This window comes from Erinaceus europaeus, chromosome 12, assembly GCF_950295315.1.
Source record: "Erinaceus europaeus chromosome 12, mEriEur2.1, whole genome shotgun sequence".
NCBI classification, from domain to species: Eukaryota; Metazoa; Chordata; class Mammalia; order Eulipotyphla; family Erinaceidae; genus Erinaceus; species Erinaceus europaeus.
In genome coordinates this window covers 2,043,687-2,066,098 of record NC_080173.1, presented here as the reverse complement: position 1 = coordinate 2,066,098, position 22,412 = coordinate 2,043,687, and the positions used below count along the sequence as shown (strand labels likewise).

Genomic DNA, 22,412 nt, shown 5'->3' with positions numbered 1-22,412 from the left:
TGTCATGAGGACAGGAAGCAGAGTAGGGAGCTCAGTCTCCCTCTATGATTTTACTAGCATGAGGCTCTGATGACAGACCTGTCCGTGTCATGTGGCTGTGGAAATGCATTGTTACTTGCTTTCTGGCCTTCTCCCACCTTCATAGCAGGGGAAATGTTACCAAAAAGTCCTTGTCCAGGGCCGTAATAAAAACAAGACCACAGTTTATAGACTGCTGCTCTCCTGATTACTTTACATCTACCCTACATAACCTTATGAGGCAGCAAAGGCAACACTGTGGGCAGCAGTCACTCAGCAGCTGCTAAGACCCCTAGCTCACTTGCCTAAGGAGAGAGCTGGTAGCAACAGAGCTAGAATTTTTCTCTTTTCTTTCTAATTTCTTTACGGGGGGGGGTGGTGGTGATGTTTTACAGTTGACAGTAAATACAGTAGTTTGTATATGCATAACATTCCAGAGCTAGACTTTAACCCAGGTCTGTGCTCTTAACACTAAGCTAAGCACTTTCCCTTTAGATTAATAATGGCTGCCCTGCCGCTCTACAGTGAGGAAACTGAAGAACAGATGGTTAAAGGGACTCAGCTAACGTGCTACAGCTGGGACTAGCCCCAGGTCTATCTGGTTCTGGATCCCACAAAGAGAAAATGAAAACCTAAGTTCTAGTTAGGTCAGCTCTCAGGGCAGTAAGTTCAGGTTACTGGGGCTCATGCCCAAGGAGAAGGAAACCAAGCTTTGCAGGGACAGCAGAAAAACCAAGCTCGAGCGGCTAATTTTAAGCCTCTTTTCCAGTATCTACCTAATGGTCCTTCCCCTCACACAGGGCCACAGGCCAGGAATCCTCAAAGCTGTCCCGGGCTTTCAAATGTCAGGGTTTCTGTAGCCCTGCCTCTCCCCAGTCACCACCAAAAAGCTCAGAAGACAGTCCGAGTCCCAAGCCAGAGACAGTCCTGTGTGAGCAGAGCCCGTCTGTGCAGCTGTTCCCGGCATGCATCTGCTTGACCTGTGCTGTCTTGCGGGTGAGACAGCAAGTCCAAAGGAAGGCCATGGCTGGACTATGACTATCCGACGGCATGTAGCAGAAGACAGTGCTGCTGCCCGCCCGTCTGCTAGGAAAGCATAACTGTGGCCAGGGCACACCTAGCTGCAGCCTCGTGCCACTGCTCAGGCTCCGATCAAGTATCATGGACATGAGGTCATGGTCAGACGTAGTCGTGCCAAAGCATAGCCCCAACGTATGTCGGCTGACAGGAGACGGCTCTGCAGAAAAAACTTTTGGCTGCATAAGGGACGGCACTTGTTGGCTCTTAAAACATAAGAGCAGGAGTCGGGCGGTAGCGCAGCGGTTTAAGTGCACGTGGTGCAAAACTCAAGGACCGGCGTAAGGATCCTGGTTCGAGCCCCCAGCTCCCCACCTGCAGGGGAGTCACTTCACAGGCGGTGAAGCAGGTCTGCAGGTGTCTATTTTTCCCCCTCTCTCCATTTCTCTGTCCTACCCAACAACAATGTCAGCAAGAACAATAACGATAAACAAGGGCAAAGGGGGAAAAATAAAAAAGAAATTAAAAAAGAATGTGAAAGAAAACAAAAGAGCAGTGGTCCGGGAGGCAGCACAGTGAATAAAACACTGGACTCTCAAGCATGAGGTCCTGAGTTCAGTCCCTGGCAGCACATGTACCAGAGTGACATCTGGTTCTTTCTCTTTCTCCTCCTATGTTTCTATTTTTTTTTAATTTCTTTATTAAGGAATTAATGTTCTACATTCAACAGTAAGTACAATAGTTTGTACATGCATAACATTCCCCAGTTTCCCACATAAAAATACAACCCCCACTAAGTCCTCTCTCATCCCCAGAGTCTTTTACTTTGGTGCGATATGCCAATTTCAGTTCAGGTTCTACTTCTGTTTTTTTTTTTTCCTTCTGATCTTGTTTTTCAACTTCGGCCTGAGAGTGAGATCATCCCACATTCATCCTTCTGTTTCTGACTTATTTCACTCAACATGAATTTTTCGAGGCCCATCCAAGATTGGCTGAAAACGGTGAAGTCACCATTTTTTACAGCTGAGTAGTATTCCATTGTGTATATAGACTACAACTTGCTCAGCCACTCATCTGTTGTTGGACACCTGGGTTGCTTCCAGGTTTTGGCTATTAGAAATTGTGCTGCCAAGAACATATGTGTACACAGATCTTTTTGGATGGGTGTGTTGGGTTCCTTAGGATCTATCCCCAGGAGAGGACTTGCAGGGTCATAGGGTAGGTCCATTTCTAGCCTTCGGAGAGTTCTCCAGACTGTTCTCCACAGAGGTTGGACCAATTGACATTCCCAGCAGCAGTGCAGGAGGGTTCCTTTGACCCCACACCCTCTCCAGCATTTGCTGCTGTTACCTTTTCTGATGTGTGACATTCTCACAGGAGTGAAGTGGTATCTCTTTGTTGTCTTGATTTGCATTTCTCTGACAATCAGAGACTTGGAGCATTTTTTCATATGTTTCTCGGCCTTTTGGATCTCTTCTGTGGTGAATATTCTGTCCATGTCCTCTTCCCATTTTTGGGTGGGGTTGTTTTCTTGTTGTTGAGTCTGGCAAGCTCTTTATATATGTTGGTTATTAAACTCTTATCTGATGTATGGCATGTAAAGATCTTCTCCCATTCTGTGAGGGGTCTCTTGGTTTGGGTAGTGGTTTCTTTTGCTGTGAAGAAGCTTTTTAATTTGATGTAGTCCCATAGGTTTATACTTGCCTTAGTCTTCTTTGTAATTGGATTCGTTTCATTGAAAATGTCTTTAATATTTATGCGGAAAAGAGTTCTGCCAATATTTTCCTCTAAGTATCTGATAGTTTCTGGTCTAACATCCAAGTCCTTGATCCACCTGGAATTTACTTTTGTATTTGGTGAAATACAGTGATTCAGTTTCATTCTTCTGCATGTTTCAACCCATTGTTTCCAACACCATTTGTTGAAGAGACTCTGCTCTCCCCATGTAATAGTCTGGGCCCCTTTGTCAAAGATTAGATGTCCGTAGGTGTGGGGGCTCCCTATGTTTCTAATTAATTGATAAATGAAATTTTTAAAAAACCAAAAACATAAGAGCGTCACTGCATGCCAGAATTGGCAGCACTTGGATGCTTTTATGTATTTTATATGCTTTTTAAAAAATTTATTTTCCTTTTTATTATATATATATATATATATTTTTTTTTTTTTTTCTTGTCACCAGTGTTATTGCTAGGGTATGGTACCTGCATGGTATCTACCACTCCTGGTGGCTATCTTTTTTTTTTTTTTTTTCCTCCCCTCGTCTTAGATACAGAGATGAGTTGAGAGGGAAAAAGGGTATAGGGAGAGAGAAGCACCTGCAGCCCTGCTTCACCGCTTGTGAAGCTTCATTCCAGCAGGTGGGGACCAGGGCTTGAACCTGGGACCTTGAGCATAGGAACATGCGCTCCAGTGGGTTTGCCGCTGCCCAAGCCCTATGTTTCAGTTTCTTCTTCTCCTTCTTTTGTTGCCCGCAGGGTGATCACTGGGGCTTGGTGCTGCACTGCAAATCCACTGCTCCTGGAGGCCATTTTTCCCATTTTGTTGCCCTTATCGTTGTTGTTATTGATGTCACTGTTGTTGGCTAGGACAGAGAGAAATGGAGAGAGGAGGGGAAGACAGAGAAGGGGAGAGAAAGACAGACACCTGCAGACCTGCTTCACCGCCTGTGAAGCGACCCCCCCCCCTGCAAGTGGGGAGCCGGGGGCTCAAACTGGGATCCTTGCGCTTCACACCACCTTGTGCACGTAACCGCTGTGCTACTGCCTGACACCCAGTTTCTTATTCTTTCTTTTTTTTTTTTTTTAGATTTTATTTATTTATGAGATAGATAGGAAGAGAGAGAAAGAACCAGACATCACTCTGGCACACGCGCTGCCAGGGATCGAACTCGGGACTTCATGCTTGAGAGTCCAAAGCTTTATCACTGGGCCACCTCCCGGGCCACCCTGTTTCTTATTCTATAAGAACTATTTGGAGGGGGAAAAAAAGTCAATCCACTAGTGATAACTGAATAACCACCCTCCCCCACCTCACAAAAAAGCCAAACACTGAAAGCATACTACTTTCCAGCAATGAAGCCCAGAATATCAAAGCAGCATATAGTTTGTGGAAATTAAAAACCCGTGTAAGAACATGAGTTATAGTTATATAATTCTATTCATTTAGGTATACAAACAGCATTCTCGTGGTTGTTTGGAAACTAAGGCTAGGAATCCAGCCAAGGTTCTTTCCCGGGAGCACCCTGGGCCTACAGGTGAGTGTCTAGATCAAAGAGGCGGACCCAGCTAAACTCTCCCCAAACTACTTATACACTAGGCCCAGCAGCCACAATCTCATACCTGTCAGCTGACCTGTCCAAGGACTGACAGCTTCCTGACAAGGAGTTCTCAGCACTGCTCAGAGGATCCAGCATCTGCAAGGTAAGTCAGACAACAACACTTTACCCGCAGTCCACCCCCCAGCCAGGGCCGACACTGCCCTCTCTCTGCCTACACAAGGGAGGATGGCTGAAGGGCTCACTCCCCTTGCAGTCTGAGAGGCAAGTTTCCAGGAGAAGAGAAAAATGTCTGGCTGCCATGCCAATGAACTCTGTCAGGAGAGCAAATTGGAGCTGCTGCTGCTGTCGTTGGCGTTCTCTTGGCTCGCGAGCACTGGAGCTTGGTGCTGGAGATGGTACTAACCTGCAGAGGCCTTGGTGCATTTGGGTGGGACCATGCTGCTTCTGTTTACACTCCATAATCTGTGATTTACAAAGACAAGCCCTGCCCTCACTTCACAGATAAGACAGTTACAGGTCCAAGAAGGCTAGGGAGAGCTGTCCCTAGTTTCCAAATGAGTCAGTGTATCTGTCGCTGGAACAGAACAAAAGCTTCCAGCTCCTGCTTCCCTTGCAGAGGCAGTAAACACCTATACAAATAAAATAAAACGTCTCCCTCTAGCCCTTGATCAAGTGAAGTCGCAGCAGCTACGGAGGTGGAGCAGTCAAAAGAGCACAGGACTGGGGGCCCAACAGTGGTGCACTAAGTTGGACACACATGTTACCATGCGCAAAGACTGGGGTTCAAACCCCCACTCTCCATCTACGAAGGGAAGCTTCACAAGTGGTGAAGTAGGCTACAGGTATCCTTCTCTCTCTCTCTCTCTCCATCTCTATATCCCCTTCCGCTTTCCATTTCTTTTTTCTCTGTCCTATCAAAGAAAAGAAAAAATAAGGAAAAGAAAAATGGCTGCTGGAGTGGTGGATTCAACATGCAGGCACCGGCCTCAGCAATAACCCTGATAGCAATAAATTAAAAAATAAGCAAAGCAAACCAACAAGAACAAGCAGGACCTTCAAGCCCAAGATCCCAAGCCAACTCCAACACTGCATGTGCCAGAGTGATGCTCCCATTTCCTAACTCTCTTTCTCTCATTAGTAAATAGATAAATCTTCACACGTAGCAACAAAAGTCTTGAGAGTAACTTTTTCACTCCAAGTCAGGGTCTTTAAATAAAGGCCCCCAGTGAAAGTCTTCACTATTAGAGAATAGAGTCTTTTGCATTATGGTGCAGAAGCACCCAGGTTAAAGCCGTGGGCCCCACCAGCAGCAGGGCAGCTTTGTGAGCAGTGAAGCAATGAGCAGGAGCAACGATGCAGGAAGAGGAAATGAGGGAGGAGAGAGGGAGAGAGAGACAGACTCCCTCCCCCTTCTCTTGGGGGCCGGGTGGCAGCCCACAATAAAGAATGTGTTATTCAGACCCAGAATCAATCATTACATGGAGAAGGGAAGCAGTGGCCTTAGGAAAAGCCACTAACAACGTCATCAGATTGGTTTTCAACTCGAATGATCAATTCCACTTGACAGTGCAATTCGATCCCCCCATGATTTCAGATGTCTGTATTCCAGTCACACGACATACAGGACGTCAAACAGCCTGTCAACTAAGTCACATTCGCTGTCAAGTAAAATGCACATGTGCAGCCTCACTGTGGAGGAATCACCGTGGGAGGGAGCTGCTGTGAGGACATCCAAGCATGTATGTGGCAGATGGCAGCAGCTGTCAGGACACTGGGCAGCAGGATGTGAGAGGTGTGGTGAAGAGACGGTGGGCCAAAGGCTCACGAGAAGTCTGGAAAACCCACTGGTCTGTGAAGGCTTCTTTTCCTTTCTATTTGATTTTTCAATTTGTGAGTGATAGTAAGTTACAAGACTAAGGTTACACTATATAGATCCACACCACATCCACCGCGTAGGTTCTGTGTCCCCGCGTCCCCACCTCCCAAGTAAACCAACAGAGTTCTGTGAAGGCTTTTCTTTAAAAGAAAAAAGGTTCTTTATGACCGTATGCAGAAGTCAAGGACTTTGCACTGTGCTAGCAAAATTTTGGTTTGAAAACTTAAGCCAACAACATTAATACAAAGCATGCTTTTTTTCATTCTGAAAATCAGCAGACAGGTTCTAGTTTCATTCTTTAATGAAGTCCCAACTGGGGGAGTCGGGCGGTAGCACAGCGGGTTAAGCACACGTGGCACAAAGCGCAAGGACCATTTGAAGGATCCCGGTTCAAGCCCCCGGCTCCCCACCTGCAGGGGAGTCGCTTCACAAGCGGTGAAGCAGGTCTGCAGGTGTCTGTCTGTCTCTCCCCCTCTCTGTCTTCCCCTCCTCTCTCCATTTCTCTCTGTCCTATCCAACAACAACGACATCAATAACAGTAGCAATAACTACAACAATAAAACAAGGGCAACAAAAGGGAATAAATAAAACAAAAAAAGAAAGTCCCGATTGAATGTTATTTAATGATATTATTTTATATGCTATTTTGGCCTCTGTTAAGGGAGTTTTTTTAATGTCCTGTTACCAAAAGTGATTCTCCTTCACTAAAGTGAAGGAGGGGACTTTGGCATTCTCTAGCTGTTGCCTTCCATGGCTTCTTCCTAATGCCTGTCCTCACCAGGAGTCAGACTTCTCATGCCTTCCATGACCAGTAAGAGTACAGAGGACCATGCAGAGGGACAGTGGCCAGAAGCGATGAACTCTGTAGTCTCTGGGGTTCTACACCCAAATGGCCCCCAGCACAACCCACATGTAGCACAGCTGACACCAAAGTACTCAAGAGAACATGAAAATGATGGGCAGGGAGACAGAATGACGGCTATGCACACAGACTCTCCTGCCTGAGGCCCTGCTCCAAGGCCCCAGGTTCAATCCTCCAAACACCATAAGCCAGAGCTGAGCAGTGCTCTGGTAAAAAGAAAGAAAGAAAAAAAAAAAAGATTACTAGGGCAGGAGAGACAGATAGCATAATGGTTATGCAGAAGGTTCAAAAGTCCCAGATTCAACCATCCCTCACCTCCCACCTTCCACACCAAGCCCAACAAACTAGAGTTGGGCAAAAAAAGAGAAAGAGAGAGAAAACAACGCTCAGTGAAATGCCAAAGGGGGACTAGAGAGGCGGCGTAGGGTTCTGCAAAAGGCCTTCATGCCTGAGGCTCTGAGGTCCCAGGTTTAATCCTCAGCACCACCATCAGCCAGAGCTAAGCAGTGCTCTGACCTCTCTCTCATAATAAGTATTTTTTAATGCCTACAAAGGAATTTGAAGCCAGAGACCACTGTGCCAGAATGCCATTTTCAACGAGAGAACTGCTAATTAAAAGCTCAGTCCCTGAAATGGGTGAGCTAGGCTGGCAGAAGAGCCTCCCCGGCCAGTGTGCGCTCGTCACGGGCTGCAGGAGGAAAAGAGCAGCGGAGCCGAGCTGGACGGGCCCAGCGGGAGGACCACAGAGGGGACCCCGGGCGGGCGCCAAGGGGGCTAGCCTTTTAGTCTCCTGGGACCCGTATGTGGGCAGGACTGTGCAGAGCCCCTGGGCGCCGCACATGCCCGGTGAGGCCGCTCGGCGCCCTGTCCCGACCCCGACCGTACTCACACACTGCTCACTGGTCTCTGGAATGAACTCGCCCTCGCTGTTGATGCTGGTGTAGGATCCCTGCCGGGCAATCCGCTGCTGCCTCTCAGGTACATACCCAGGTGGAGGTGAGCTTCGGCCAGGGTTCTGGGAGCCTAGATGATAGAAACAAGGTCTCTGAGGGCTACAAAGTAGTTCACCGGGAGACTGCCTGTCTTGCCGTGCATACGACCCAGGTCTGAGCCTTGAAGGCAGCGTCTGCGCTGTGTGCCTTTCCTTATTGACTGACTGGCCTTTATTGCTACCAGCGTTATTTCTGGGGCTCAGTGCGGCCACTACAGGTCCACAGCTGCCGGCAGCCATTCTCCTCCTCCTCCTTTCTACTGTAATCAGTCAGACAGAAAGATACTGGGAGGAAAGGGAGAGACAGAGGAGAAAGAGAGACACTTGCAGACTTGCTTCACCCTGTGAAGCTCCCTCCCACACAGGTGTGAAGCAGGGGCTCAAACCCAGGTCCTTAAGCACAGTAACAAGTTTGCTAGGGGCCAGGTGGTGGCACACCTGGGTGAGCGCACGTTACAATGTGCAAAGACATGGGTTCAAGATGCCACCGGTCCCCACCTGCAGGGGGAAAGCTTCACGAGCAGTGGAGCAGGGCTTCAGGTCTCTGTTTCTCTCCCTCTCTGTCTCCCCTTCCTCTCAATTTCTGGCTGTCTCTATCAAATAAATAAAGATTAAAAAGTTTTTTTTTAAAAAAGTTTACTTAACCAGGTGTGCCACCACCTGGCCCTCTCCATCTCTTTCTGCTGTACTGTTCATCTGACCAATGTCTCCCATTATTTGTTCTTCTTTGTTTTTTTTTTTAACTTATTTAGTTTTATAGGACAGAGAGAAATTAATGAAAGACAGAGAGACACCTGCAGCACTGCTTCACTACTTGTGAAACTTTCCCTCTACAGGTGGGGGCCAGGAGCTTGAACCTGGGTCCTGCAGCATGGTGACATGACAGGCGCACCATACCTGGGCCCCATGACCTGCTCTTTGTATCAGGTAAGAAGGCTCTTCCTCTACTGTCACCAGAAACTAGGTAACCGGATGCTGCCTGCTCCATGTTTATCTGTCACTACCTCTGCAGGGTAAGAGTAATAACATGAGCTTTCATTTTGCATAGTTAGGTATTTGTAGTTATTGCTCCATTTGATTTTCTTTTTTTAAAAAATATTTTATTTATTAATGAGGGACGGGAGGAGAGAAAGAACCAGACATCACTCTGGCACATGTGCTGCCATGGATGGAACTCAGGACCTCATGCTTGAGAGTCTAACACTTTATCCACTGCACCACCTCCCGGACCATGCTCCATTTGATTTTCTTTTAATGTGTGTGTGTGTATACTTTTTTTTTTCTTTTATCAGAGCACTGCTCAATTCTGCCTTGTGTTAGTATAGGGCATTGAACCCAGGATAAGGGTCTCATGCATAATCATTATGCTATCTACCCTGCTGCATTTGATTGATTTTTGATCTGCAGAAAAAAAAAAGCCTGGCAAATATTTTTTAATCTTATTAAGTGTTAGGTATTCTGCAAGGTCTTTAAATATTGTTATTTCACTTAATGCTTTAGCACTTTTGAGAAATAACTATTCGCTTTCCTTAACAGACGAAGATGCGAGAGTTTAGAAGCTTTTCATCTCTCAGCAAAGATACAGCACAGACAGGGCTAGCACTGCTGCGCAAATAAAAAGAACGCGGGTTCCATCCACTGGCACTTCTGCCATGTGGGCTAAGAGGGTGGGATAGTCAGCACGCTGACTGGCCGCAGAGTCTCTGCAAGTGACTACGTAATGCTTACTTGTTCCAAGTCATTCTGAGTCTGGGAAACGCAGCTTAAAACTTGGGGCTTTTTCTTCTAAGTGTTAACTTTTCATGACCAGAGAAGAAAGGGGGAAGCCGGAAGTCTGGTTATTTCCCTTTTCTAAGCTCATCTGACAAACCAGAAAGAGTCGGGCTTTAGAAGGCTTTAAGATGCTTGAACAATACCGAGACACAGGTATTTCGGTAGTCGAAATTTTAGGGCACAGGGCTGCTGTCCTGAGCCATGCTCCTGTTCTGCGGGAACCAGTGTGCCGACGTGGAGGGCCCTCTACCCACTGCCGACACAGGCCTGCTTCTACCCCAGCAGCGGCGGAAGTGCGGTCTCTCCACAGTGCAGGTGCCTCTCTTGTAGCTTGCTTTCAGCCAGTCTGCTTCAGGGGCCATCGCACTCGGTTTCCCCAAACAGAACCTCAGGCGACACGTTCTGTAGAGATGACTAAGAACGAGCAAACGTGGCAGCCAGTAGACGATCTAGGAAGCAGCTGGACTGTGCCTAGCGCTGACTCTTACAGTCCTGTGCTCTCTCGCAGAGCTGGGGCCTCACAAAGGTCTATGTCAAGCCCCCAGGCCACTGTTCTTTAGACGGAAAGGGTGAGTGCACAGCCCCAGAGCCCCCTCAGTGCCACGGTACCTCCCATGGGGCACCAGAACTCACCAAGAGCTGCAGGCACAGCGAGGCACATCGCGCGCTCGCACACACGCTACATATATATGAAGGTGAGACTTTATGCGCAGCCACAAGCCCTTGCAGTCCAGCAGCACTGAGCTGGCGCCTGCATTCTGAAGCTGTGGCCACACACCAGGGCCGAGCACCTGCTGCGGAGGTTAGCAGAAGTCAGTCTCAGCTCTTTGAGCACCCCAGAGAAGTGGGTGGGCCTGACAAAGTACTGAGGCTAAGTGAGACTTCCTGAGCCATGTGGCTTCTCCTAGAGAACCAAAACACTCTTCGAAGGAAGAAAAAAATAGAAAAACCAGAAGGATGGCTAAGAGGCTTCCCCAAGAGCCCCAGAGGCTTTAAGCTATCATTTCCTCATTTCCGTAGCCTGCAAGAGATCTCCTCCTTCCTTCCTTCCTTCCTTCCTTCCTTCCTTCCTTCCTTCCTTCCTTCCTTCCTTCCTACCTTCCTTCCACGGGAAGAGAACTGCTCAGCAAACAGGGATCACTCAGCTGTGGGCCCAGAGACACTAATCAATCTACTATCCAGGCTGATTTAATTGGGGCCAGGCAGTGGAGCCCCCAGTAGAACCCACGTTACACAGTGTACAAGGACTCAGGCTCAAGCCCTTCGTCCCACCTAGGAAGCTTCAGAAGTACTGGTGTTACAGGGATCTGTCTGTCCTGTTCTTCCCCGTCTTCATCTCCACCTCCCTCTCACTTTCTGTCTCTATCAAAGAATGAATAAATGCATTAACTCCTTTTTCTCCTTTTTCTGTTATTTATTAGGACAGGGAGAAAGAGAGGGAGAGAGACACCTGTAGGACTTGTTTCACCACTTGTGAAACTTCCCCCAACAGGTGGAGAGCAGGGCCTCGAACTCAAGCCCTTCAGCATGGTAACATGTGTGCTTAACCAGGTATGCCACCACACAGCTCACAAATTTTTTTTTTTGAAGAAAAACAAACATTTAAAACTTTTTTAAAGGGGGGTGGGGGATTAAAAAATTTTTTTTTAATCTTTTTTGCCTCCAGGGTTATCACTGGGGCTCGGTGCCTGCACTACAAATCCACTGTTCCTGGAGGCCACCTTTTCCCTTTTGTTGCCCTTGTTGTTTATCATTGTTATTATTGTTGTTGTTATTTCTGTCAGTGTTGTTGGATAGGACAGAGAGAAATGGAGAGAGGAGGGGAAGACAGAGAGGGGGGAAAGGAAGACCCCTGCAGACCTGCTTCACCGCCTGTGAAGCGACTCCCCTGCAGGTGGGTAGCCGGGGGCTTGAACTGAGATCCTTATGCCGGTGCTTGTGCCTTGCGCCACGTGCACTTACCCCGCTGCACTACTGCCCGCCCCCCTATTTTTAAAATCTTTTGTTGGAGGCATCAACCCGGTCTCAGGACCCTGACAACTAGGCGTCTGGTCTGGAAGCCAAGCCTGGACTCGGTAACCTGCCTTCCCCACAGGACTCAGGCACCAAAGCTACAAACAAAACTGCTCTGAGCCCAGTCTATGCTGTGCTGAAGGAAGTTTTGGGGTTTTCATATCTGTCTATATGTGCAAAAAGGAAAGGAGCAGGAAGGAAGGGAGGGAGATGAAAGAGAAAGAAAGACAGACAGAGAAAGGAAAGTCAGCCTGGAGTAGAAAGGCTCAGTCATGACATTAGTCAACTGGAGTGAACTGAAAGGTCTGCTCTGCACACAGGCAGCTCATCTTCCTGGGACTCCTCCTCAGTCCCTTCTCACAGAGCAGGTCTAGTCTAAGACAGAGCGTCTGAGACCCTGAGTGTCTAAGTCCTGACAGACCTGCCGCTGGTCTAAGGACAAGTGCAGAAATACTGTGCCGTGAGTTAGCAAAGCGCTATGGTCACTGACGGTCACGGGGGTTGTCCTGGTCTTCCTCCTCTCAGCACTGGTACCACCGGCCTACCCCTGGTGCTGACAGTCCTGCGGCAGAGATGCGCGCACAGAGCGCCCTGTGCCTGCCACGTTCGGAACCAGGCAGCCTGCGGACCGGCCTCTCGCCAGAAAGGGCAGAGATGCTGGTCCCACACATGAGCGGCAGGCTCACGGCCCGCAGACTCCCCGTGAGCAGCGCAGACAGAAGAAGCCTGGCGGCCTTCCCAGCGGGAGCAGTCCCTGTGGCAGCGTGCGTCTCTGCAGACAGAGGAGAACGGTGCTTCACATAGCTCTGCTTGAGGCAGCTGTCTGTGGTCACCTGTGAGTCAGACCAGAGGTCAGGGACGCAAAATGCTGTGGGCTCAGAGGAGATCACAGGGGGCGAGAGAGGCTGGGAGGCGGCGCGCTGGGTAGAGTGCACACCTTACCACGTGCAAGCTTCCAGTCTCTACCTGCAGGTGGGAGTCTCAGGAGGGGAGACCAGTGCTGCAAGTCTCTCTCTCCCTGCCCCACTCCCTTTAGAAACGGGGGAGGGTAGTAAAAAGAAAAATAGCGGGGGGGGGGGGATAGCATAATAGTTAAGCAAAAAGACTCTTATGCCGGAGGCTCCATAGTCCAGGTTCAATCCCCTGTACCACCATAAACCAGAGCTGAACAGTGCTCTAGTAAAAAATACAAAATAAAAGAAAAAAGAAAAATAGCCACTGGGAATGGTGGGGTCATAGTCTAGATACCACACCTAAGCTACCACCCTGATGTCAAAAAGAAAGAGGGAGTCGGGCGGTAGCACAGCAGGTTAAGCGCAGGTGGCGCAAAGCGCAGGGACCGGCATAAGGATCCCGGTTCGAACCCCGGCTCCCCACCTGCAGGGGAGTCGCTTCACAGGCGGTGAAGCAGGTCTGCAGGTGTCTGTCTTTCTCTCCCCCTCTGTCTTCCCCTCCTCTCTCTGTTTCTCTCTGTCCTATCCAACAACAACAATAACTACAACAACGAAAAACAAGGGCAACAAAAGGGAATATATATATATATATATACATATATATATATATGAAAATACTTAAAAAAAAAAAAGAAAGAAAAATATGCATTAGGGTGGGGTGGGGGTAGATAGCATAATGGCTATGCAAAGAGACTCTCATGCCTGAGGTCCCAGGTTCAATTCCCCGCACCACCATAAGCCAGAGCTGAGCAGTGCTCTGGTAAAAAAAAATAAGAAGAAAGTTACTTCACCTTTGTAGTATTCCAGATTTCAAAAATCATTACCTAGTCGTTTTGTTGTTGGGGCAAAATTCTACTGGTGTGGAGGATATTTGAAAGGTTTATTTATTTTTTATTATTATTTATTTTCCCTTTTGTTGCCCTTGTTGTTTTGTTGATATAGTTATTGTTGTTGATGTCGTCATTGTTGGACAGGACAGAGAGAAATGGAGAGAGGAGGGGAAGACAAAGAGAGAGGGGAGAGAAAGACAGACACCTGCAGACCTGCTGCACCGCCTGTGAAGCGACTCCCCTGCAGGTGGGGAGCCGGGGGCTCGAACCGGGATCCTTCGAATGGTCCTTGCGCTTTGCGCCACCTGCGCCTAACCCGCTGTGCCACCGCCCGACGCCCGAGATACATATTTTTAAAACCTTTAAAATAGGGAGTCGGGCGGTGGCACAGCGGGTTAAGCGCATGTGGCACTAAGCGCAAGGACTGGCGTAAGGATCCCGGTTCCAGCCCCCGGCTCCCCACCTGCAGGGGAGTCGCTTCACGGGCGGTGAAGCAGGTCTGCAGGTGTCTGTCTTTCTCTCCCCCTCTCTGTCTTCCCCTCCTCTCTCCATTTCTCTCTGTCCTATCCAACAACAACTACAACAACAATAGAAAACAACAAGGGCAACAAAAGGGAAAATAAATATAAAAAAATCTTTTAAATATGTATCTCTCTGCTGCTGTCAGGAGCGCATGAGTGCGAGCAGGGCAGGAGCATCGGTGTGGCACGTGTGGCTGTGTGCCGGGGGAACTCAGGCTGTCCCTCTTTTAAGGCCCGAGCTCTGCACTGCACAGCGTCCCTCAAGGCTTCTTTATCTCTGTGGTCGCCACTGGGGCTTCCCTGCCCTGGCTTGACTTTTTCAGACAGAAAGATTGACAGGACATAAAGACCCCAGAGCCTTCAGTGCAGCAGCATCTGTGCTTGAACCCGGACTGCGCATTTGGCAAAGCACGCACGCACGCAATTCAAGCAAGCTATTCTGCCAGCCCTAGGATGGTGACGCCGGGATCAAACTCATGGACGTCGTGCCTAAGAGGCCAACACTTTAACCTCTTGGCCACTTCCCAGGCCGCATATTATCAAGCTCTAGCTCGTCTCGAAGCACCGGCTACTAACTAGACTCAGTTAACGTAGTGTCTGCTTTGTAGGCAGCCCACATGTTCTACATGTTAGCAGCCTTTGTGAACAGCAGAGTCAAACTAAAGGGACAAGTGAGAGACAGTGAGAGAAGCCCAAGGTGGGGTCGGGAGAATGGAGTCCATACTGGATCTCGCCACTTAACTCAGTCCCCGCCTACAAAAGTGGAGAGAACGTCTGCTTCCAGCTTCTGCAGATCACGAAGACACGTCCAGGAGGAGTCTCCTGAGAGGAGCACAGCCATGCACAACAGCGGTCCGGGAGGGGTGCAGAGGATACAGCACTGGGTTCTCAACCAGAGCTCAGTCCCCAGCAGCACATGTACCGGAGTGGTTTCTGGTTCTTTCTCTCTCTCCACCTTTCTTTCTCATGAATAAATAAATCCTTAAAAAAAAAAAAAAAAAAAAAGAGTGCACCAGAGCTGCACCTGTCACAGGTAGAAAGATTCCAGACCCATCCCACCCTTCAACTAAGAGTCACACTGCTTCTTCTTTTTAACTTTATCTCGCTCATTTATTTATTGGATAGAAATTGAGAGAGGGTGGGGGGGTAGATAGCATAATGGTTATGCAAACAGACTCTCATGCCTGAGGTCCCCAGGTCCCAGGTTCGATGTCCTACATCACCATAAGCCAGAGGTGAGCAGTGCTCTGGTAAAAAAAAAAAAAAAAGAAAAAGAAAAAATTGAGAGAGAAGAGGAAGATAGGGAGAGACAGAAAGACACCTGCAGCCCTGCTTCACCTGAGCCACAGTCATCTTTATTTTAACTTTATTTATTTATTGGATAGGACTAAATTGAGAGGGGAGGAGCAGACAGAGAAAGAGAGAGAGAGAAGCCTCTGCAGCACTGCTCCACTATTTGTGAAGCTTTTCCCCCAGTAGGTGGAGACTTTGGGGCTTGAACCTGGGTCCTTGCACATGGTAATACGTGCACTCATCTGGGTGTACTGCCACTCAGCCCCTTTATTTACTTTAATGAGAAGTTTACAGAAAGCTACAGAGAGAAAGAGCCAGAATAGTGCTCAGTGTAGGCTTATGGTGGAGCTGAGGATTGAACCTGGGACCTTAGAGCCTCAGGCATGAAGTTTCTTTGGACATGCATTATGCTGTCACACACACCCCCTCAGAAGCCAGTTTTTCTGCAACAGCAGTAGCAGAGACCCCATAATTTTCTAATTTTTGTGATGTCCCAACACCAGTGAGGACGTCCCCAGGAGGTGGTGAGACCAGAGATTGTCACTGTGCTTCTGCTCTGAGGTCTTGCTGACTACAGAAGGTGGAGGAGGCCTCTGGCTTGTCTTCATTTCAAGTCTGTCTCACTCACTCTCCCAGTGATTCCATGAATCAGAATGTGCATCAAAGCTCTTCTGGGGCCAAACAGAATGGGTTATGTTTTGTGCAGATGAACCCTGACCAGTGGATAAACTCTGGAGTGGAAAGGCATTACCCATTTGACCTAGGACAAATGAAAAAAAAAAATCTGCTTCTTGTAAGCAGATGTGTGAGAAAGGCAAGTTCTTACTTATACGTAGCTGAAGCCCCAGACACCCGGTGCAACCTCTCCCTAAACAGAACGGACTGAGCTCAAATATGCTAGAAGTGTCTAGGTGAGTCTCTCTGGGAAAACATCTCTCTGACCTCCCCAACACCCTATCTCCATCAGCTGCCACTGGCCTCTTCCCTGGTTTTGCACATGGGATGGAACCAGCACGTGAGGATAACACCACAGATCCAAGAGGGCTTGGGGAAAAACAGCAAGGGCTTTGAGCTTTTATTTCAAGCCAGAGACTTTCACTTTTTCCAGTACACACTGCCTGCAGAGAGCCGGCCTTGTTATCTGATGGGCAGCAGGCCAGGGGCTATTGTGCACAGGCTCACAGCCTGGGGCAGGAAAGGGAAGTCTCCCCAAACCAATGGCTATCAGAGGAAGCGAATGGAAAACCAGGCGCTGGCAGGACTGCTCCAAAGCATTTTCAGTTTTGTTTTTATCTCCATTTCAGAAATTTGGGGTCAATGAGATAGACAGCAACAATCAAGAACAAGTGAGACAGGGAGCTGAACAGGGCAGGACACTGAGCACTAAGGCTCACCGTACTCACATTCTTCCCAGCAGGGACAGCAGCAAGCCAGCCACAAGCCATCGTGCTATTTATGCCGGACACATTCTAGCTTCCAGAAGGCAGGCACAGCGGGCCTCTTGGTCACCCTGCCCTGGCAGTCCAGCCTGGTCTTCTAGTCCCATCACTTAAGCTAGAGGGCCTTTCTCCACACCAGCTGGAGCCAAAGACCAAAGGAGTGGCCCTGTGTTCGAAGTGGCCCACAGCACCCCATGAGGGCAATGGACACACAAGGAGAGTCAGGGCAGAAGCTGCCGGCTGCTCACGGTCCGTTCAGGCCCTGTGACTACTTCTTTGTCAGCCTCCTTAGTCCAGAATGACAATGAAGATAAAACTCTCACCCTAAGATACGGCGGACTCTTGCTCTATACTCTGATTCAAAGTTGAAAGACAGGCTGTCAGATCCTAGCCCTCCTCGTAGGAGACCCCAGTCAGGAAGCTGCCTCCACAGGCAGTTCTAGGGCTCTGGGTCAGTGTTAATGTGCAGGTCACCGCAAGTCCAAAGAGATCGCTTCTTAGGGGACTTATCAACTGTTTTCTCTGAATTCTTTTTTCACTTGTTGGAGGCAGGGGGAGGTGGAAAAGAAGGCAGAATCAAATCTTTTTTCTCTCAATGGAAAAACAGATTTATTTATTTTGGACAGAAACTGAAAAGGAAGTTGAAGATAGAGCTCTCAGGAGAGAGAAAGAGGAATGCCTACAGCCCTGCTTCACCGCCTGGGAAGCTGCCCCTACTATAGGAGGGCTGGGGGCTTGAACCCAGGTCCTTGAGCTCTACTAGGCTTGCCACACCCAATGCCAATGGAAAAATCTTTTTTTTAATGCTTTTTGGAAAAAAAGTTTTATCTTTACTTATTTATTCGATAGAGACAGCCAGAAATCGAGAGGGAAGGAGGTGATAGAAACAGAGACAGCTGCAGCCCTGCTTCACCACTCATTAAGCTTTCTCCCTGCAGGTGGGGACCGGGGGCTCCAACCCGGGTCCCTGCGCACTGTGATGTGCACTTAGCCAGGTGCCACCCCCCAATATGCTTACAATGGACCTGGCTATGCAGAACATTTTCACCCCATCAAGCCCTAAGGACATCTCTATGTTTCAACTTTTGCACTTTCCATCTTAGTTAAAAGCTGCAACTGCAATCCCCAATTTCATTGGGAGTCACAGAAAATGTACAGCCCAAAGTGAATACAGGTCCATGAAGGATGATAAATGACATAGTGGGGGTTGTATTGTTAAATGGGAAACTGGGGAGTGTTATGCATGTACAAACTACTGTATTTACTGTTGAATGTAAAACATTAATTCACCAATAAAGAAATAAATTTAAATAAAAAAAAAAAAAGAAAATGTACAGTGGGAGTCGGGCGGTGGCGCAGCGGGTTAAGCGCAGGTGGTGCAAAGCACAAGGACCGGCATAAGGATCCTGGTTCGAACCCCGGCTCCCCACCTGCAGGGAAGTCGCTTCACAGGCGGTGAAGCAGGTCTGCAGGTGTCTGTCTTTCTCTCCCCCTCTCTGTCTTCCCCTCCTCTCTCCATTTCTCTCTGTCCTATCCAACAACGACAACAACAATAATAACTACAACAATAAAACAACAAGGGCAACAAAAGGGAATAAATAAATAAAATAAATATAAAAAAAAGAGAATGTACAGCAAGAAGACATCTGTGGAAATAAAGGAAGCTGGCCTTCTATTCGGTGCTTCTGGGCACCACTTTTACTTCTGCAGTACAGGTCTGCAACTTCCTCTCTCTCTCTTCTTTTCCATCAGAGCACTGATTAGCTCTGTTTCATGGTGGTGTGGGGGATTGAACCTGGGATTTCAGAGCCACAGGCATGAGAGTCTCTTTGCATGACCATTGTGCTGTCTCCCCCATATGTAGCAGGACTGGAGGCCTATACCAGGCATAGCTTTCTAACTGTTACTACCTGGATGATACTGCAAGTCATTTATCCTGATTTGTTTTTTTTTTAAACTTAAAAAAAATTTTTTGTTAATATTTATTTACTCCTTTTTGTTGCCCCTGTTGTTTATTGTTGTTGTTATTAATGTCATTGTTGTTGGACAGGACAGAGAGAAATGGAGAGAGGAGGGGAAGACAGAGAGGGGGAGAGAAAGACAGACACCTGCAGACCTGCCTCACCGCCTGTGAAGCTACTGCCCTGCAGGTGGGGAGCCGGGGGCTCTAGCCGGGATCCTCACGCCGGTCCCTGCGCTTGGCACCACCTGCGCTTAACCCGCTGCGCCGCCGCCCGACTCCCATTTATCCTGGTTTCTTTCCTCCTCCCTCACCTTTTCACCCAGGTTTATACGCCATCCGCCTGGACTCCCTGATTCATGCCCCACAGGAGTGAGCTCCCTGGGCCCCTTCTTCACCACCTTCAACCTCCTTTTCAGCTCCCTTGATAAACATGCTCACATCTCTAGCCTAAAAGCATCCGGGCCTCATTTCTCCCACTCCCTGAAGCCATGAGCCTGCCTCGTTTTCTTTCACGGTCAAGCTCCCTGAAGGGACTGGTGGTCTCCACTCACTGTCTACCCACCCGAGGGCTGCGTCAGCTCACTCACTGTGGGTTCCAACAGGAAGACAAGGAGAAAGGCGGAGTAAAAGCAGGTCAGGGCATATGCACTATATAGACCCAGTGAGAGTCAGAGTACGGCAGGGCTCCAAGTCCTGAAGTGGGTGTCTAGTGGTTGTGAGCTCGGCTTCAAAGTGGGGAGGCCTTCTAAAGTTGAAGAAATACATAAAGGTGTCCTCATGGAGGGAAAGGCATGGGCTTTGCCTGGAGCTCTCCCCACATGGTGTCTCCCCCGTGAGTTGGCAGTACTTAGCGGTGTGTTGTTTATTTAGCACGGACTAGCTCTAGAGACTAACCGGCTTGGAAAGAGCAGGAATTCAATTTATCGCATATGGTGGCGAAGAAAGCAAAGGATGACTCGAAACATTTCAAAGAGCCTGTGAAAGATAAGATGTTGCTGGTGAGGCTCAGGAGCGCTACTGGGACCCAGTGGTAGTGCGCCTGACCAAGCACACGCGTCACCGTGCGCTCAACGACTTGCGCTCCAGCCCGCTCCCCTCCTGCAGAGGAGCAGCGAAGCAGGTCTGCAGGTGTATCTCTCTCCCTCTCAATTTCTCTCGGTCCTATCAAAGAAGAAAAAGCAAAAATGGCCCTAGGGAGCAGTGGATTTTTAGTGCTGGCAGCGAGCCCCATTGATAACTCTTTTTTAAAAAATATTTATTTATTTCCTTTTTGTTGCCCTTGCTGTTTTATTGTTGTTGTTACTGATGTCATTGTTGTTGTGGGATAGGACAGAGAGAAATGGAGAGAGGAGGGGAAGACAGAGAGGGGGAGAGAAAGACAGACACCTGCAGACCTGCTTCACCGCCTGTGAAGCGACTCCCCTGCAGGTGGGGAGCCGGGGGCTCGAACCGGGATCGTCATGCCGGTCCTTGCGCTTTGCGCCACGTGGCTTAACCCGCTGCGCCCCCGCCCGCCCGGCTCCCTGTTGATGACTCTTGCGGTGGTGGTGGGGACATTTCTGTAGTCACTGGACGGCATGGAGAAAGTCGATTTCCAATTCAAAGTAAGAAAGAGCTTCAAATAGCTACTGCCTTGTGCTCTCCACCTGAGGACAGAAGGCGGCTGCTGCGTGCCCTGCATGCTCAGGCTCCCTGCCCCACACTCACAGCGTCACTAATTCTGCCGGGGAAGAAGGCAAAGGACCTGGTAGAGGCTGCATCACTGTGGTTCACAAACCATCTCTGACTGCTGGGATTCTTCTAGCTCTCTCTTTCTCTCTTTGCCTCCAGAGTTATCGCTGGGGCTCGGTACCTGCACTACGAATCCACTGCTCCTGTGGTTTTTTTTTTTTTTTTTTTTAATAGAACAGAGAGAAGTTGAGAGGGGAGGGGAAGAGAAAGACAGACACCTGCAGACCTGCCTCACCGCCTGTGAAGCAACCTCCCTGCAGGTGGGGAGCCGGGGACTCGAACCGGGATTCTTGCGCAGGTTCTTGCGCTTCGTACTATGTGAGCCTAACCCGCTGCGCTACCGTCCGGCCTCTGATTCCTCTAGCTCTTCATGCTGTAATCTTAACTTTCCTTTCCCGACTATTTCCAGAAAACTTTGCCCTGTACATCATACCAAGTGCCTGGAAATGGTAATCGCGAGTGTATAATCTGGACTTTGCACGGCCTTTGCCGGCCCGGCTGGCACCGTGCAGTCTCTTCCAGCTGCCTTTGACAGCTACAGCCGCTCCTTTGGCCTAGACGGTGGCTTTAACCTACTATTGGTCCCATGGGCCCATTCTTGCTCCCCTAGTTAGCTTTCCAAACCTCTTCATTACAGGTACTGAAAAGAGGCCTAGAGACAGTGCACCCAGAGAGCTTTCCCACCCAGCCACACAGGGACCATAGGCCCACAGGGCCCGAGAGAGCCCCAAACACGCAGTGAGCAGGCTGGTTGAACTTATTTATGTAAGTTTCTCTGTTTTAGTTGATAGAACAGAGAAGTCAGGAGTGAAGGGGTATAGAGAGGGAGAGAGAGACAGACAGACAGACAGACAGACACCTGCAGCACTGCTTCACCACTCATGAAGCTCTCCCCCTGCAGGTGGGGGCTGGAACCTGGGTCCTTGTGATGGGAACAGGTGCATCACCGCCCAGCAGTACTGTAGTGTCTCTCCGCTCAGTGTCTCTTTCTCACTACCTATCTCTCATGCTTTATCTGGGGAAGAGTGGGAAGCACACACACACTGTCTTCAACGCGCAGATCAAGTCCTCATCAAGGCCCATGCCCCGTCTGCCCTCTTTCCTCTAGTGCTCAGCTCTCTGGCCTGAACGGTTTGCTTCTGCTTCTCATGCTCTCGATGCCGTCACACCTCTGCACCTAGCTTCTCAGGCTTGGGATTCTTCTCTTTGTATCAAGCTCATGAGCTGAGGGACAGCCTCAGGCTGTGAACCCCCATGCCATGGATGCTCACAGCACCGTCCGTCAAGTACACTGTGGCAGGGATGTGGTGGTCTCCCATGGGTCTCCACGGGGCAGGGTCAGAAGCCTGTCTTTTTGGCCAACCAACGTCTCTGGCACAAGGTAGATACGCTGCTATTTCTTGAATGAATGAAACTACTTCTTGAATGAAGTCTGGCAGGAAGAGAAGTGAGATAGCCAGACAACGTGATAAACACCATAATGGAGATGAGTTTAAGGGCCAGAGATCTTCACATTCCCCACGGTCCATCTACCAAACAAGCCCCAGCACAGTCACGGCTTCTCAGAAGGGGCCAGGAGAAAATAGCATGGTGACTTATTTACACAGCAGATGTTTACTCTGAGGCTCTGGAGGTCCCAAATTCAATTCCCAGTATCACCATAAACCAGAGCTGAGCAGTGCTCTGATAAAAACCAAAACAAACAAACAAAAAAAAGCATCCAGTTATGTTTCCTCAGTTTTATCTATTTTACTAACAAATACATGTGCCACCAGGTAAGTAAGAACCCCACAGGCAAGTAATCTAGCAGTTCTCTCTCCTTACCCTTCCCTCTGCAAATCCTTCACAGACT

The 22,412-nt window shown here is 48.9% G+C and overlaps 1 protein-coding gene across 4 annotated transcripts in view; it reads right to left on the bottom strand.

Moving 5' to 3' along the window:
* The window catches only part of MAP3K3 (mitogen-activated protein kinase kinase kinase 3), a 121,530-nt gene that overhangs the window by 46,467 nt on the left and 52,651 nt on the right, over positions 1-22,412 (bottom strand). For 3 of the 4 annotated variants that reach the window (XR_009552887.1, XM_060202540.1, XM_060202542.1), the window contains exons 7-8: positions 7,943-8,076; positions 4,377-4,450 (exon numbers count right to left, since the gene is read on the bottom strand). Coding sequence is in view for 3 of the 4 variants with exons in the window: in XM_060202540.1 (XP_060058523.1) it covers positions 4,377-4,450; positions 7,943-8,076 (208 nt within the window). In the remaining variant the exon portion in view is untranslated. The remainder of the gene's footprint in view (positions 1-4,376; positions 4,451-7,942; positions 8,077-22,412) is intronic. The other variant, XM_060202541.1, reaches the window with a different exon arrangement.